Below are 18,349 nucleotides of genomic sequence, written 5' to 3' on the forward strand. Positions count from 1 at the left end.
CCTAGACACACACCTAGTCACCTAGACAGACATCTAGACACCAAGGGGCAGATGTACTAACGTTTCATTTCGTAGAGCTCTGCTCACAGGGCTAGTTCCTATTGGCTAGTGAAACCTAGCTAGCTACAATTGACTGAAGAAAAAAAAACATAAGCGCACCTGTGTCCAACCAGGTCCGGTGCACCACTGTATAAGTGGGCTTCGCCCGCACAACTGCTCCTTTGAAATTTTCAGCTCAGACAACTGGAAAAGAGAAGACCCTAAGATGACTTCCCAGCAACTCTCCGAGGAGCCAGCTGCCTCCCCCGGGGACCCCCGGCCAGCGCTGATTAATCCTCCAGATAGATTCTGCAATTGCAGCGCTCATTACAGCAACGTGGGACATCCCCTCTGCTTCCGCTGTATGGGGCAGCAGCACGCCAAGTCGGGCCTGGTTCCATCTCCCGACTGCCAGGTCTACGCTCTCCTCGATCCCCTGGAGAGGATCCTCCGAGCGCCGCTGCAGGAGACCGAAGATCCCGTTCTCACACAGAGCGCCTCGGACGTGGGTGATGTCGACGTGCCCCTGCAACAGCTGGCTTCGATGTTGGCCCTCCCGCCGTCTGATGATGAGGAGGGCCCTGAGGATGGCGAGTATTCTTCCTCAGAAACATCGGAGGCGGGTGGCTCTTCTTCCAGGGGGCTGCTGGAGAGAGAGAGAGAGCATCACCTTGACATCCCCATCCCGAAAGCTCCTACGACTACGGGGCTGGAGCTCCGTCTGCTACGGGCTTCCTTCCACACCTGCCCCTCATTCATGGAGGAGGGATGGGCTCAGCCGGCTGCACTGAGAGCTCCGCTACGGCCCTTCGCTTAACCTACAAGGGTGGCCGGCTTGGATGACGTCATGACAGGTGGCTCCCCTACGCTGGAACCAGACATCGCTGTGGTGCTCCTGCCTGGCTCCTCTGCTGCTTGGGGTTCTGCCAGAAAGCCATTGAAGCCTGACCCCAAGGACAAGACGACCCTGTCCTTGGCGGACAAGAGCTACGCACTGGCGTTGCTTCATCTTCCTTCGCTATGCTAGCCATCTACATTGGCCAGCTAGGCAAGGAGCAGCTCCCCTCCGCTGTGGAAGCGGATTGGAGAGCGGATATGTCTGTGGCTGCAGGAGCCGTTGCTCAGTTGGTGAAGATCTCTGCCTCCTGCCTGGGAGGAGTGATGGCCGCTTCGGGGAAGCACAGTGTGTAAGCACATCCACGTGCCTCGACCGCTGCTGTCTCGACTGAGAGCAGGCGTTATCAACAGCGCAAGCACTCAAAGCAACCTGCTATGGGCTCCCGCCCCGCTGCGGTCTGTCGCCTGGCTCCAGCGCCGGCCGCTGGGACTGTGAGCACGGAGTTTCCACTTCTGCCTCACTCTACCCATCCAGCCCAGAGTATCCGGCCCGGCTTGGCTCCTGCGGGCACACCGGCCGCTCCTCCTCTGGCTTGGGGTAAGAAGAAATGCACCTAATGACGGTGCGAGGGGATGCGTGACTGTGTTCTGCCTTTCCCACCACTCTCTTGTGAGAGCGATGGTGTGCATGTTTCCGGGTTGGGTTACAATAAAATCACAGTAAAATGTTATTTTGATCATCCTGTGCCTGTTGGTAGGAACGTACAGTCCGCATCTCATGTTGTGCCTCAGTTCTTTAGCATGTGACGGGGTCAGGTAGTAGCTCCGTTACATGGGGAGAGGTGATAACATCTTGGTAGGTCCGGCTCGAACCGCAGTCTTTTCCTGCTAATGTAGCGGACGTGACGATCGCGGAGCTTGCCGGTACGGCACACACTGGGCCATTAGTGAGTAAGATGGGACCGTCCCTATCTGGGCTCCGGTCCCATCAGAAAGCTGTGGTGAGCATGTATAGAGCCGTGTTGTCTTCCTGCCAAGATACCAGACGTGACAACTGTAGAGCTTGCCGAGACGCTACTAACTCACCCGTTAGTGAGTACGACTGGACCGTCCCTATCTGGGCTCCGGTTATGTTATGTTATGTTATTTTTATTTATAATGCGCCCCCCAACCAACTGTTACATCAGCCCGGGGCGCAGCCTGGGTACAAAAAGAGACAAACAAAAACAAAGGACTGGAGAGACACAAAATGAAACTACATTTAAGATACAAGACAAGGACATAAATTATAGATTGTCTGCGACAAAGAGGTGAGTTTTAAGATTGCTCTCAAAGAGTCCAGGGTGGTGGCGGACTTGATCTTCAGAGGAAGCTTGTTCCATAGCCCAGTTGCCATCACTGAGAATGCACGGTCTCCCTTTGTGACAAGTTTTGACCGTGGGACCTTCAGGGTCATCTGGTTGTCAGATCTGAGCCGGCGACCAGGCCTGAAGCTGGTAGGTTGGTCCAGGAGATCTTTGATGTAAGCTGGGGCAAGACCATTGAGGGCTTTGAAGACATACGTGAGGATCTTGAATTTCACTCTGCGCTTCACTGGGAGCCAGTGAAGGGAGGAGAGGACAGGAGAAATGTGTTCCCTCATCTTAGTGCCTGTCACCAACCATGGTCTTGTCGGTGACCCCGGCATAGAGGGCATTACAATAGTCCAGTCTGGAGAAGATGAGCATTAGTACGACCCTCCGTAGGTCGTACGGTCCCATCGAAAAACTGTGAGGAGTCTTTTCCTGCTGTAAGAGCAGACATGACTACCGTCTCCCCGGCTCTGAATGCCCACAAGTTCGAGCTAAGGTGTCTTTTCCTGCTTCTGTAGCAGATGTGACACCAGCCGGTCTCACTTATTGTCCATGTGGTGGTGTCCCTGGGCCTGTTACACATGAGGCGTACCCAGAGTTGGTTCGCACGGCTTCGTCTAGATCCTGTGAGACACAGACAGCGCCTTGTCCGAAAACCGGGATCGTTGGGAGTGGACCTCAACTATCGGAGGGACCTGCGCGTAATAGTGCACAGCGTTCCAATAGGCAGAGTGTCTGCTCATGTCACCATTTTCACAGATGCGTCTCTAAACGGCTGGGGTGGTACATGTCTGTCACAGGCCGTCGGTGATTTGTGGGCCGTCGGGGAACGGCGCCACATCAACCTCCTAGAAATAGAGACGGTGTTGCTGGTGTTGCATCACTTTTATTAAGACCGCTCTGCTCCTCAATCAATCAATCAATCAAAGCTTTATTTGTATAGCGCATTTCATACCCAGAGACAACACAATGCGTTTTACAGAGAACAAGGGAGGTGAATAGTGCCTTGGGCAGTCCGCAGAAAGTGAGCGTGGTGCATCTTCAGTTTGCGTTGGATGTACAAAGCCTGCGCCTCAGTGCACAATCAGCACATGTCACCGCCCTCAAACCGTAATGTGCACGGGGAAAATATAGTGACAGTACACAGTCTTGCTTTGTCCATAATTAGGCAACCTCTGTGCAACTAAGTTAAATTAAATTATGAGGACTGATGTGGTAGATGATCTTTAGGCTGGTCATTGCTGTTGATGGTGTAACTTGATCGCATCGACTTTGTGTATCTTATTTGCAAGTGCATTGTAGGCTTTTCATTTTCTAAAGCCAATTGTTTAATTACAAAACTTTGTAGCCCTGAATTGTGCCAATTGTAATCAGTGAATGTCTACATTGTGACTGCTTCAGTCCACAATATAATTGTAATTTACTGCATTTGAATAATTTCAGGCCTTAATACATCGGGACCTATTAAATCTATCTGAGACCAATTCGGTTCGTAGGCTATGCGACCTCTTAAATATCAGTGTATCAGTGCACGAATATCGGATTATCCAAAATATTGAATAATTATTGTTCCTCCATGTATGCAGTTCATAAAACCTGGTGGCTGGCGGATTACACCTGCTTTTCAAAGAAGGAGACAGTTCACCACAAAACAGACAACAGCGCTTTACCCCGCAGGTTTTCATACATACGACTGTATGTTAATCAGTCTCTCCTTGCGCATCTCCTCCCCGCTTTGTGTGCGTTCACACCCTCCTTTCCCTCGACCCTCCCATGAATGCATATGCATGAGTAGGAAAGCGCAACTTGCCCTTCTGTGGGCGTGCGCCAGGCAGAATGCAGTTGGCTTATCCCCAAGACACCTAGACAGACACCTAGAGACCTAGACAGACTCCTAGACAGACTTCTAGACAGACTCCTAGACACATAAGCCCCCCGCAGACCGCATCCGCCACCGCCACGACACAAAACGACGTTCCAAATTAATAGCTCCCATTGTTTCCTATGGAAGCCCGCACACCGGCGGCGTGCCGACAGCTGGCGACAGCTGCCGACAATGTCGCCCCGGGTTGATTTCGACTCGGCTCTATTTTTTGGAATGCGGCTGCCGACACATGTGGCAATCCAACTTGGATTAATGCATGTGATTTCCTGCAATGCCTGTCTATTAAATATATGTAAAAGTAAGCTAATCATTAAAAGTTAAACATTTTTATTCCCATCTCTTCCATGTCCTTGTTGTGTCGTTTAGGCCTATTGTTTTGCTAAAATGTAGGCTAGCCTACATCTATTTTATTAAGTTATTTTAGTCTACCCAGCTGTATTACAATAGAGGAGAAAATAATTGCCGAGGTGCAGAAATATCCAATGCTATATGACCCCATGTCCAAACATTACAAAAGACAACATAAGAGACCGGTGCTGGCGAGAGATTGGTGAAATCGTGGGATTATCAGGTAAAGTACTCACTATGCTGGGCAGTCTTGAGTCTTGACCATGATAACTTGATAGAGTAAAATTAGCTAGTGTTAGCTAGTTGAACTGGTGATAACTGGTGACAAGTTTGAAAAGTATCTTTAGCCACGATCATCTTCGCCTACATTCATCGTATGGAGATAGTGCTTGTAGAAACAGCACCAGTCACCAGGTCTGCGTTCAGCCCCGACAAAATGTAGCTAACGTTAGCAAAACGTTTATTGAAACAGATCAGGTGGTGGATTGAATCACTCTGCTGATTGGGTTAAAGTGGGAACCGTAACAAAACGGTGCACACAGGTTTATAGATTAAATATGGCCCATGTGCAGGCTGTGTCTATATGGTAGGCTATACCAGACTGCCCTCTAGTGGTGCCTACTGTACAGAATAAAATAACATTATAACTATTATAATATTTGCTATGTGTAAAATAAGTATGAGTAGCCTACAGGTACATTGGAATTCTTGTAATCGCTTGTCCTTACAGTGTCAGTACAAACCAGTTCCTCAGTTCAGTCCTAGGTACTCCACTAGACGTAAAGGTTCCCAAACGGACAATTTACATTACTATCTGTAATCTATCAGTATCATCCTCATCTACTTATCCCATCCATTCCCTACTTATCCCATCCCATGACTGTTTGTGTCCATGACATAGTCAGTGCAATTAAATAACATGGGTGTGTTATGTTCATAGCTATAATAAATAATCCTGGGGTTGAACTATGACCAAAAAACTAAACTGCTAAATCAATATTCCTTCCATAGTAGTCATGTTCATTTTGAATAAAAAATGGCATGAGTGCATGGATTTATATAATGAATTTATTGTTTAATAATACTACTACTGCTGGTTGTGTTGGTGGTGGTGTGTGTGTGTGTGAGAGAGAGAGAGAGAGTGTGTGTGTGTGTGTGTAGTGGTGAGGGAGGGGTGAGGGGGGATTGGTTTGGTTACACCCTTCCATCCCCCAGTACAGACTGCCCTCTGGGGAGCTGAAGAAAGCAGTCAGCTTGTCACAGAGGTGCCAGGTGGTATAGGCTGGTGAGGACTGCATTACATTTACATTACATTACAATCATTTAGCAGACACTTTTATCCAAAGCGACTAACAATAATTGCATTTAACGTAGGAAAAGCCAATGTACTACTACTTGCCAGAACTCACAAGTGCATCTTCTCTCTAAAACAAGTGACTAAGAGCATAATCTAGTGCTGAAGGCAAAGTTCAAGAATAGCAATCTAAAGTACAGTGCAATACAATACAATACAATAAAATACAATACGTGCTTAGGAGGGAAGATTGTTGTAGTACTTCTTGAAGAGATGAGTTTTGAGCCTGCGACGAAAGATGGGCAGCGACTCTTCTGTCCTGACATCAGTGGGCAGTTCATTCCACCACTGCGGGGCCAGGACAGAGAAGAGCCATGACCGTGTCGATCGACCGCAGGGGCCTCGGAGTGACCGGGCAACCAGTCGCCCCGAGGTAGCAGAGCGTAGCGGTCGGGAGGGGGTGTAGGGTTTGACCATGGCCTGGAGGTAGGAGGGGGCTGTTCCTTTCATTGCCCTGTAGGTTAGCGCCAGAGTTTTAAACTGGATGCGAGCCGCTACAGGGAGCCAGTGTAGGGAATGGAGGAGGGAAGTTGTGTGGGAGAACTTGGGGTGGTTGAACACCAGGCGAGCAGCAGCTTTCTGGACAAGTTCCAGAGGTTTAATGGCTGACGCCGGGGCCCCAGCGAGGAGGGAGTTGCAGTAGTCAAGGCGGGAGATGACCAGGGCCTGGATGAGTACCTGCACCGTTTCATCAGTGAGGAAAGGGCGAATCCTCCTGATGTTGTAGAGCATGAATCTGCAGGAGCGTGTGACATGTGCGGAAGACGACAGTTGGTTATCTAGGGTCACACCCAGATTCCTCGCAGTCCGAGTCGGGGTCACCACTGTGTCTTCAATGGTGATGGCCAGGTCCCGGTGCGGGCAACCCTTCCCCGGGAGGAACAGCAGCTCAGTCTTGTCCAGATTGAGCTTGAGGTGATGTGTCGTCATCCACTCAGAGATGTCAGCCAAACACCCAGCTATGCGTGTCTCCACTGCCTGGTGGTATTGGCTGGTGAGGAGGACTGCCAGGTGGTATAGGCTGGTGAGGAGGACTGCCAGGTGGTATAGGCTGGTGAGGAGGACTGCCAGGTGGTATAGGCTGGTGAGGAGGACTGCCTGATGGTATAGGCTGGTGAGAAGAGCCAGATAGTATTAATGGGTTTCAAATGTAGTCCTAGACCTGCCATGTTGGGGACCCAACACAGGTGTTTCAAATGAATTATTTAGTTCTACTGCATAGGATTCTATGCAGTAGAGCCAATCAGATAAATTGAAACACCTGTGTTGGTCCCCAATATGGCAGGTCTAGGACTACATTTGAAACCCATGAATAGGCTGGTGAGGGGGACTGCCAGGTGGTATAGGCTTGTGAGGAGAGCCAGGTGGTATAGGCTGAAGGAGGACTGCCAGGTGGTATAGGCTGGTGAGGAGGACTGCCAGGTGGTATAGACTGGTGAGGAGGACTGCCTGATGGTATAGGCTGGTGAGAAGAGCCAGATATTTTTGCCTACTAACATTTGTTAACTATGTTCTTACTGTTGCCAACTTGAAAACAAACACAGCAACTGCGGTTGGTGCATATTACTAATGTATACACCAGATGTTCTTGTTAGCTACAATGTTTTTCTTACTTGAAAACAGACACTCAAACACTGCGGTTGATGCATAGCCAAACGTTAGGCTACATATTAGCCTACTAACGTCTGTTAACTATGTAGCACTAGCTACGTTATGAGTGCCAGATACAATGTTTTGCCATAAAATGTTGCCTGCTTGAAAACACACTCAAACACTGCGGTTGGTGCATAACACAACATACCTGTACTAACGTCTGTTAACTACGTTATGTTACAATAACATACATACATAAGGTCCGTTAACTATGTTATCTAGGCTAACGTTAGCACAATATTGCGAGTGCCAGATAGGCTAGCTACAATGTTTTGCCACAATGTTGCCTACTGAAACAGACACAAAAACGGTTATGTGACTAATACAGCATCAAAGTAATTGTTTCTAAAAGATACAAAATCACTTAGTGATTTTACAATCACAATAGCTTAGCTACTATCACCATTATTTTATTGAAGAAATTATAAAATTAACTTACCCATTGCGAGGTTGTTGGACATTTGTCATTGTCTGATCAACTGGGATTTATTTTTATTTTTTTAAGTGCACTAGAATGCGTCGAATGTCGCAGCCTGTGTGCGGGGCTAGCTGGACACAGCGCCGTGCGCCGTCGTACGACATCGTGGCGGATGCGGTCTGCGGGGGGCTATAGACAGACACCTAGACACTTACTTTAGACATCTAGACACCTAGTCAGACAGCTAGATACTTACCTTAGACATCTAGATGCCTAGACAGATAACTAGACACTTAGACACTTACTTTAGACAACTACACACTTAGACAGACACCTAGACACTTACTTTAGACTAGATCTATTGTAGACACCTAGCCAGCTAGACAGACTCCTAGACACCTTGGTCTTTTTCTGCCTCTTGTTCTGGTCTTGATCTGGTCTTGGTCTGATCCTGGTCTAACCTTGGTCCTGGTATGGTCCTGGTCTAACCTTGGTCCTGGTATGGTCTTAGTCTAACCCTGGTCCTGGTCTGGTCTTAGGTACGTCCACCAGCTGTCCATCCTGGTCAACTTTTTCCTGCGACCGCTACGTATGGCAGCCAGCTCTAAGAAGCCCCCCATCAGCCACGATGATGTCAGCACTGTATTCCTCAACAGGTCATACTTGCACACACACACACACACACCCTCACACACGCGCAGACCCTTTCACACACACACACCCTCACACACTGCACACACATACACACACACACCCTCACACACATACACACACATGTGATGTTTTGTATCTTCCTTTCTCAGTGAGACCATCATGTTCCTTCATGAGATATTCCACCAGGGACTGAAGGCTCGCATCGCCAACTGGCCAACGCTAGTACTGGGTAAGCTGCTCATTCACCCCCCCCCCCCCAACCACCCCCCCTCCACACACACACACACACACACACACACACACACACACACACACACACACACACACAAGCAGGTCAGTGTGATGTCAATGTCATTTTATTTATATAGCACCATTCATACAAATCAAGGTAACAGTGCCTTAAGTAAAAAGAGATGGATAAACACATAAATCATGTAAACACAGGGAGAACAGATTTAAAAGTGCATCTGGAAAGTATTGACATTCCTTCACTTTTTTCACATTTGGTTATTGTTATGTACAGCCTTATTCCAAAATGGATTAAAAAAAAAAATCTAAAACTTCTACACACAATTCCCTATAATGACGTGAAAAGTTTATTTTAGAATTTTTGGCAAATGTATTAAAAATTTAAAAATCGAAAATATCACGTGCATAAATATTCACTCCCTTTGCTATGGCACACAAAATTTGAGCTCAGGTGCATCCTGTTTCCACTGATCATCCTTGAGATGTTTCAACAACTTGATTGGAATCCAACTGGTTAATTCAATTGATTGGACATGATTTGGCACACACCTGTCTATATAAGGTCTCTCAATTGGCAGTGCATGTCAGAGCACAAACCAGGCCATGAAGTCAAGGGAATTGTCTGTAGATCTCAGGACCAACAGGATTGTATCGAGGCACAGATCTGGGGAAGGATACAAAAAAATCAGCAGCATTGAAGGTCAAGCACAGTGGTCTCCATCATTCGTAAATGGAAGAAGTTTGGAGCCAATGTCCAAGAGGTTAATGACGCACGCACAATCCAATATAGAGAAACACGGAGATCGAAAGTTAGAATTCAAACATAAATCGCATTTATTACGCCACTGAAAACCTGCTCCAGAATGCTCTGGACCTCAGACTGGGGCGAAGGTTTACCTTCCAGCAGGACAACGACCCAAAGCAAACAGCCAAGCTGTGAATACTTATTGTTTCTGATAGGATTCCCTATTATTATTATTGTTATTATTATTATTATGACATTTTGAACAGAAATGGCTGTTCCGATTGGTCAAACATTTTCAAATTTGTCACACACATCACCCACCCTGGTAAACACGTCTCCAAGAAATATTGCATCGATTTCTGACATTTTGAACAGAAATGGCTGTTCCAATCGGCCAAAAGTTTTCAAATTTCTCACACACATCACCCACCCTGGTAAACAGGTCTCCAATAAATATTGCATCGATTGGCCAGGTGGTGGCGCTATAGGAACCGTTCTAATTCGTGAAATTTGAACAGGAACAAGAACCCATAACTTTGGGTTATGTAGATTTTCCACCATTTAGATTTTTTTTGAAAAGCGCTTAAAATCTAGGACACCTTGGAAAACTAGGAGCTTTGACCGATCTGCATGAAACTCGGTACACGCAATCTAGGGACTGATACATACAGGACTATCTTGGCACATTTTTGAAAAGTTACAAAAACGCGCCTGTATGAGGCAATTAAGTTTGCAGAGTGTGTCGTTTGGGCGGAGCTTATTACAGTTGGGGGTAGTTAGAAATGATCCATCCCGCGGTATTTCACCATCACGGTATTTGACAGGGAAATCTTGTTGGAAATCTTGTGGCATTTCAGACGGGTGTTATTTCATTTTAGTGATGCACCACTGCCAGTGGCGTCTTTGAGCAGATTTAGCAGGCTGGGCTCACAGTGTATTTCTCCTATAGTCTGCGAATGAAGACAAGCCTGTTCATTGCATCATTAAATTTCACATTCTTTAATTTAAATGCTCCGTTGTAAAGCACTTTGAGCTGAATTTATCTGTATGAAAGGTGCTATACAAATAATGTTTCATTATTATTACCTTGTTCTCAAACACATTTTTTCTCCATCTGAATGTAATTTAATTATTACGAACATATCTATCTACAGTATCTATCTCAGTAACTGACGTTGGGTCAAGACGTGGTGTCTGTTAAGTCAAATGCGCAAAATAACAGTATTGCTAACAATGGCTAACAATAGCTAACTTGCCTAGAACTACAAACATTGGGCGAAAGTGAGGGTTTTGTGTTTTGTTTCTGGAACACATTCAATTGGGATGTGATGCCCCGATAATGCGCATTATCGGAAGTAAATTTGAAGACGGGGCATCAGCTAGTGTAGCTGAGCGGAATATGGCTTCATCACGATATGAAGAAAAAATAAGTTTGATCGGAAGTGTGGATCCATACAAAATTGACAAAATCGCCATGAGTAAAGATCACTCATTATTGCCAATTATATCTGGACATTAACTATCTTGTGCATACAGAGCTTGCAGAGCGGCAGGTTTGACAGTCTTGTACTAGAAGGGATTCCCTGCCTCATGTTCTCCCCTCCACTTTGGTGGAGAGAAAAAATTCTGTGGACATGAGTTTATTCAGGCTATGCATCTTTTAGCTAGGTTATAATATGTTACAGATGTGGGAAGTTAGAAATGTCACATGCTGCAGCATTTCACCTCGCGGTATTTGGCAGGGAAATCCCGTTGGAAATCTCGTGGGATTTCAGACGGGTGTTATTTCGTTTTAGTGATGCACCACTGCCAGGTGGCGTCTTTGAGTAGATTTAGCAGGCTGGGCTCAGTGTTTTTCTCCTATAGTCTACGAATGAAGCATCATTAAGTTTCACATTCTTTAATTTAAATGCTCTGTTGTAAAGCACTTTGAGCTGAATTTATCTGTATGAAAGGTGCTATACCTTGTTCTCAAACACGTTTTCTCCATCTGGATGTAATTTAATTATTACGAACACCTATATCTAGGCCTACAGTAGCCTATCTATCTCGGTAACTGACGTCGGGTCAAGACGTGGTGGCTGTTTGGTCAAATGCGCAAAATAACAGTATTGTAAATATATTTGTTAGTAAAGATATGGTGAACGTGGGGGTTTTGCGTTTTGTTTCTGGAACGCATTCAACTGGTAGGCTACTCGTAAACCCCGGAAGTAAATTTGAAGACGGGGCATAATGTAGCCAAGTCTGAGCGCAGTAGGCTATATGGGTTCAGCACGATACAAAGAAAAAATAAGCTTGATCGACTTGTGGATCCATACAAAATTGACATAGTCGCCATGAGTAAAGATCACTCATTGCCAATCATATCCGGACATTAACTATCTTGTGCATAGATAGCGGCAGGTTTGACAGTGAGTGCGTTCACATGCACAATATACACAATATTTTCTTATTTGAATGATCTTGAATATATATATATTCAAGATCATTCAAATAAGAAAATATCGTGTATGTTTTTATTTATTTATACCGGCCGCCAGACGTTCCATGAACGGCTATAGGGAATGCGCAGTTTCGCGCTGGCTACAGCCTATTATATGCACAGTTTCGCGCTACGTAGGCTATTATAAATAAGTATTATTCATTGGGGGAGCTTGGACTCGCTGGGGACTGGTGGAGAGACGCAGAGCCTCCCCAGACGCGACATCTCCAGTTGGCTGAAGAGCTGCGCGCTCTGGTGTCCAAGCCACCGGCGGCGCCCCTCACAGTGTCCACAGAAGAATACCCCCACCAAAATACCTGCATGGTGAAGACAAGCTGCAGCAAGAACAGAACTGTCTACCAATGCATGAAGTGCACCTAGCTGTCTGTGAGAGGCTATAGCAGAGGATATGTGCGAAGTGTATTTGAGCTGCCGCCTCAACCGTGCGTAAGAGCAGAGCGCATCAACTCGTGTATAGCTACAACTAGTAGCCCATAGCCATTAAAACGGCTTATTGTTTTATTCATATATCAACTAGATAATTCGATAATAATGAGTAGCCTAGTAGGCTTAAATGAATTCAATAGGGCCAAATAAGCCTTAAGTTGTAGCCTAGGCTACAGTACAATCACAAGACGCATAGGCCTAGCCTACCGTAAAAAGCGTTGCGTTCTCATAGGCCTATATTAACTTAGATAATTATTAATTATGCTCAGGTCATAATGTCCGTTGAAAATAATTCCCTCTAAGCAGAATTTGAATTGTATTAAAATAGGCTAAAATTAAATTTCCACATATTCTGATTCCTTCTAGGTCTATATAATTTTTTTTTTTTTTTTAATGTGTAGCCTAGGCTATAGGCTTCTGCGATGAACAAAACAGCCACAATGTAGCCTGCTTAGCGAGCGAGAGGGCAGTCTACCATAAAGTGTAGGCTATAGCCTAACCATAATGTAATATATCTAGACTACATGCATTGTGGTATTTCTTTATATAGCCCAGCCTGCAATTGTTTCTTAATAAACAGTTATGTCATCCTCTGAGTCCGAGTAGGCTAATAGACCGGCAGCTCTAAATGCCTTCCCAATCAATGAGACAGGTTGTAAAAATGATGTTTTATTGATGAAAAGGGTAAAACTGAAAAACATGGAGAGTCATTGTATTGATCGATGCAGTCCGTTCAAATAGGCATCAAAAGATAAAGTAGGCCCATTTAAAATGACCAATTACATCTTCAAATCCCTTCTAATCTTTGCCTTTGATAGGGTTTTTTCCCGCTATACTGCCATTTATATCCGAACATTAACTATCTTGGCATACAGAGCACAAACAATGAAACGAATAGATTTCCTCCCTGTCTGTCTGTGGCATCCTCAATTTATTTAGATTAGACTAGCCTATCCAACTGGACCACTCCAATAAATGTTGAACGTAGCCTACTTTTATTCTTTAGGTTTTAGAGAACAGGCCTACAATGTCCACACATGCATGCGCCATCTGACTAGCTCGTCACTCGCCAGCGAACCTGGACTAGACTATTGTAACCCCCCCCCCCCCAAATTATTTTATATTCAAATAAACTGGATGAACCGGTTTCCTAGCCCTGGATCGTGGGGAGGGGGGTAGCCTGCGTTAGCGGGTGCTTTGCCATGACCGGCCATTGAATTCGCTAGTTTGATTGATAGATGGATGGATTTAACGGTCCAAAGTAGATTGTGCAAGTATTGTATAGGCCCATGTGTAAGAGATGAATGGCTGTAACTCAGCCAGAGGTAGGCCCTACTGTAGATTATCAGCATTATCACCAGTCTCAATTTATGTCTCAATTTATGTGTTGCCATTCATTTAAACCACCATCTCATCTAGACTACTTCTGTTGCTGCATTTTTACATTTATGCTTTCATGATTTTAGAGCGCAATAAACATTTTTCAGGATTCCAAAAAGTCCATCCATTCATCCAACTTTGTTCTGAGCGCAGCGCAGGCTGGTAGCCTACTGTCAAGGCTCACGACTGATGCACTCCCTTAACACGTCTCGCATCCCCAGACCATCAAGAGAATTTCAATATGAAAGACCTTGGGATTCCAGGAGTCAAGGCCGTTTCAGACGGGGAGCGACATTCCGCCTGCGTTCTCGCTCGGAGCGGGGGACGCACGCGTCCTGCGCGCAGCGGGGAAAGCTCAGCTCTTGTCGCGGGCGGGCGTGTGCAGCCTAGTTTCATATGAGAACACTCCTCGGTCCAATTCCGTATAGTTGATCAGCCTGTGTACTTTCAACGAATGTATTATTAGACATAATATCATAATAATATATAAAGCCTTCAACCTCCTGAGCTGCCTGCCTGATGGTCTCAGGGCTAAAGAGACCGCGCGTCGTTTTCCTCACCCTATTGGCATGCTATCAATGAAAGAAAATACATTGTAAATAAACATGGTTTTAAGCTATTGTTTTTATGTAGGCCTATAGGTTAAGCTATTTGTGTTCATAAGGTTACGTCATTGTAAACGAAAGTAGCCTATAGCCTATAATCCAATTGACTGGAACCAGGGGGTTTGACAAAAGTTATGAGGCAAAATAATTTGTCTTGACTGCATTCAAGATGTATCTTTCACATTAAAACTACATACAAAGCTGGGAATGCTAAGAAAATTGCATATGTTTGCAAACTAAAACAAGTGAACACAAGTTTACAATCGAAAAATGCTTATGAGACCATTATTTTACTTATATGGGGCAAAAGTGGTTTCTCTTCCTGCTTCTGCCTAAGCCCTCCACAATACCACAACACAACGGTGTCATGTTTTACCGAAGGAGAAGTGAAGAAGACGGTAGCTAGCAGTAGCTAAAGCAGTTAGCTAATGTTAAGATCATTCCTCTAGCTGCTTTGCTGCTAATGCGAGTTTGTCTCCGTTCCTGCCCGAGAAACAGAAGTTGAACTAATAGCATCAAAATCAAAATAGCTACAGGAATCATCGTTGTAAAGTTAGCTATGTGCTTTTTAGCCACCGACAGCTACCGTTAATATTATGGAAGCTGCTGTCGTGAGCTAACTTGCTATCACAGTCTTATCGTGCAGCTTCACAGGCTGCTACAGTATTAGCAGACAGCACTAAAGTTAACAAAATCACACTTGCACATCATTAGAATTCCAACCATTTATATGGGATTTGTCATTCAACTAAACATGGAACCTGAATACTACCTGATATTTCAACCTGCTGCCATCAGTGATCGGCGCATCTGCTTGTTTGAGTCATGAATATCTTACGCAGTTATATTCCATGTAGTGTCCCAAAACTGTTAAATCATTCCCCATGTAGTTCACTATGAGTCACACTCAATACATCCATGGTAATAGGGAGGGAGTGAGTGAACCATTTCAAACACATCTCTGGTCATCTCCGTTAGCCATCTTACTCGTCCTGATGCCATGTTCCGTATGAGAACACTCAGCCTAATGTATTAAACTTCTACTTGTCCCGACAGTTAACAGATATAGACCCGGCGACAGTTACAGAGATAGAAACTATAAATAGATAGGCTTTGTTCGGAATAATTAAATTACAACCAGACAGAGAACAAGGAGTTTGAGAACGGTAGGCTCATCTAATGTGCGAGATGAGCTACAGCAATGGGTCAATGAGTGGTATTACTGCGCCCCTATGGGCAGGCGAGCGGTGGTGCGGAATGCCGTAAAGCGCCTGTTAGAATACCGCGGGTCAAGTTACATTCTTATGTTCCCACATCTGTATATATTAGGGTTTAATGGTGGATCGCAAACAACTTTAATGTCCATACCGCCACCTACTGTACCAGTGTGTAACTTGTAATTAGGGCCTGAGCACTGGCGGTGCGAGGCCCTATTGAAACTCGAAGGATTATTATTCTTCTCCTTCTTCTCCTTCTCCTTCTCCTTCTTTACTCCAAACAAATGCCTTTTAGGCGGCCTGAACATTGATGAAAACGGATGAAACTTTGCAGATACGTCAGTCCCGGTGAAAAATTTGATAATTCATGGGTGACGGAACTGGGTGTGGCAAAACGGCTCAAGAGCGCCCCCTGGAAAATCTAAAATGGCGAGCCCCACCTTTCAGTTTGATGTAGGCGAACGAAATTCGGAGGGCATATGTAGTTCATCGAGACGCACTAAAATGTCTCTTGGAGCTATACCCAACATGCAACAGGAAGGCCGCCATTTTGCTTTTAATGTGCCATTTTGTCCTTGTTTTGACCATTTCCATGCCTCGTACTTCGACGAACTCCTCCTACAGATTTCATCCGATCAACTTCATATCGGGTCAGCTTCATCTTAAGACCTTATCAAAAAAATTGAGTTTTCACCAAACACCCTTGCCGTGGCGCCCCGCCAAAGTTTGACATTTCGCCATAAAACACGAAGTCCTCATAACTCCTACATACATTATCCAATTTGTCCGATATATCTCACGCTTCATGACGGTTCTGTCCTGAACACATCTATGTGTCAGTATTGCGTCATACTTATAGCGCCACCTATTGGTGAAACAGGAAGTCCTCATAACTCCTCCATACATTATCCAATTTGTCCGATATATCTCACGCTTCATGACGGTTCTGTCCTGAACACATCTATGTGTCAGTATTGCGTCATACTTATAGCGCCACCTATTGGTGAAACAGGAAGTCCTCATAACTCCTCCATACATTATCCAATTTCTCCGATATATCTCACGCTTCATGAAGGTTCTGTCCTGAACACATCTATGTGTCAGTATTGCGTCATACTTATAGCGCCACCTATTGGTGAAACAGGAAGTCCTCATAACTCCTACATACATTATCCAATTTGTCCGATATATCTCACGCTTCATGACGGTTCTGTCCTGTACACATCTGTGTTTCAGTATTGATTCATACTTATAGCGCCACCTATTGGTGAAACAGGAAGTCCTCATAACTCCTACATACATTATCCAATTTGTCCGATATATCTCACGCTTCATGACGGTTCTGTCCTGAACACATCTATGTGTCAGTATTGCATCATACTTATAGCGCCACCTATTGGTGAAACAGGAAGTCCTCATAACTCCTACATACATTATCCAATTTGTCCCATATATCTCACGCTTCATGACGGTTCTGTCCTGAACACATCTATATTTCAGTATTGGATCATACTTATAGCGCCACCTATTGGTGAAACAGGAAGTCCTCATAACTCCTACATACATTATCCAATTAGTCCGATATATCTCACGCTTCATGAAGGTTCTGTCCTGAACACATCTATGTGTCAGTATTGCGTCATACTTATAGCGCCACCTATTGGTGAAACAGGAAGTCCTCATAACTCCTACATACATTATCCAATTTGTCCGATATATCTCACGCTTCATGACGGTTCTGTCCTGTACACATCTATGTTTCAGTATTGCATCATACTTATAGCGCCACCTATTGGTGAAACAGGAAGTCCTCATAACTCCTACATACATTATCCAATTCGTCCGATATATCTCACGCTTCATGAAGGTTCTGTCCTGAACACATCTATGTGTCAGTATTGCGTCATACTTATAGCGCCACCTATTGGTGAAACAGGAAGTCCTCATAACTCCTACATACATTATCCAATTTGTCCCATATATCTCACGCTTCATGACGGTTCTGTCCTGTACACATCTGTGTTTCAGTATTGATTCATACTTATAGCGCCACCTATTGGTGAAACAGGAAGTCCTCATAACTCCTACATACATTATCCAATTCGTCCGATATATCTCACGCGTCATGAAGGTTCTGTCCTGAACACATCTATGTGTCAGTATTGCGTCATACTTATAGCGCCACCTATTGGTGAAACAGGAAGTCCTCATAACTCCTCCATACATTATCCGATTTGTCCGATATATCTCACGCTTCATGACTGTTCTGTCCTGAACACATCTATGTGTCAGTATTGCATCATACTTATAGCGCCACCTATTGGTGAAACAGGAAGTCCTCATAACTCCTCCATACATTATCCAATTCGTCCGATATATCTCACGCTTCATGAAGGTTCTGTCCTGAACACATCTATGTGTCAGTATTGCGTCATACTTATAGCGCCACCTATTGGTAAAACAGGAAGTCCTCATAACTCCACCATACATTATCCGATTTGTCCGATATATCTCACGCTTCATGACGGTTCTGTCCTGAACACATCTATGTGTCAGTATTGCGTCATACTTATAGCGCCACCTATTGGTGAAACAGGAAGTCCTCATAACTCCTCCATACATTATCCGATTTGTCCGATTTATCTCACGCTTCATGACGGTTCTGTCCTGAACACATCTATGTG

The 18,349-nt window shown here is 44.9% G+C and overlaps 1 protein-coding gene across 1 annotated transcript in view; it reads left to right on the forward strand.

Annotated features, from left to right (window-relative positions):
* rasgrf2b (Ras protein-specific guanine nucleotide-releasing factor 2b) overlaps positions 1-18,349 on the forward strand; it is a gene marked incomplete at both ends in the record, with an annotated part of 308,695 nt that overhangs the window by 168,530 nt on the left and 121,816 nt on the right. The window contains 2 exons of the mRNA XM_084439496.1: positions 8,426-8,542; positions 8,690-8,769. Coding sequence (XP_084295622.1) covers positions 8,426-8,542; positions 8,690-8,769 — 197 coding nt within the window. The remainder of the gene's footprint in view (positions 1-8,425; positions 8,543-8,689; positions 8,770-18,349) is intronic.

Source organism: Borostomias antarcticus, assembly GCF_949987555.1.
Source record: "Borostomias antarcticus genome assembly, chromosome: 6".
NCBI lineage: Eukaryota > Metazoa > Chordata > Actinopteri > Stomiiformes > Stomiidae > Borostomias > Borostomias antarcticus.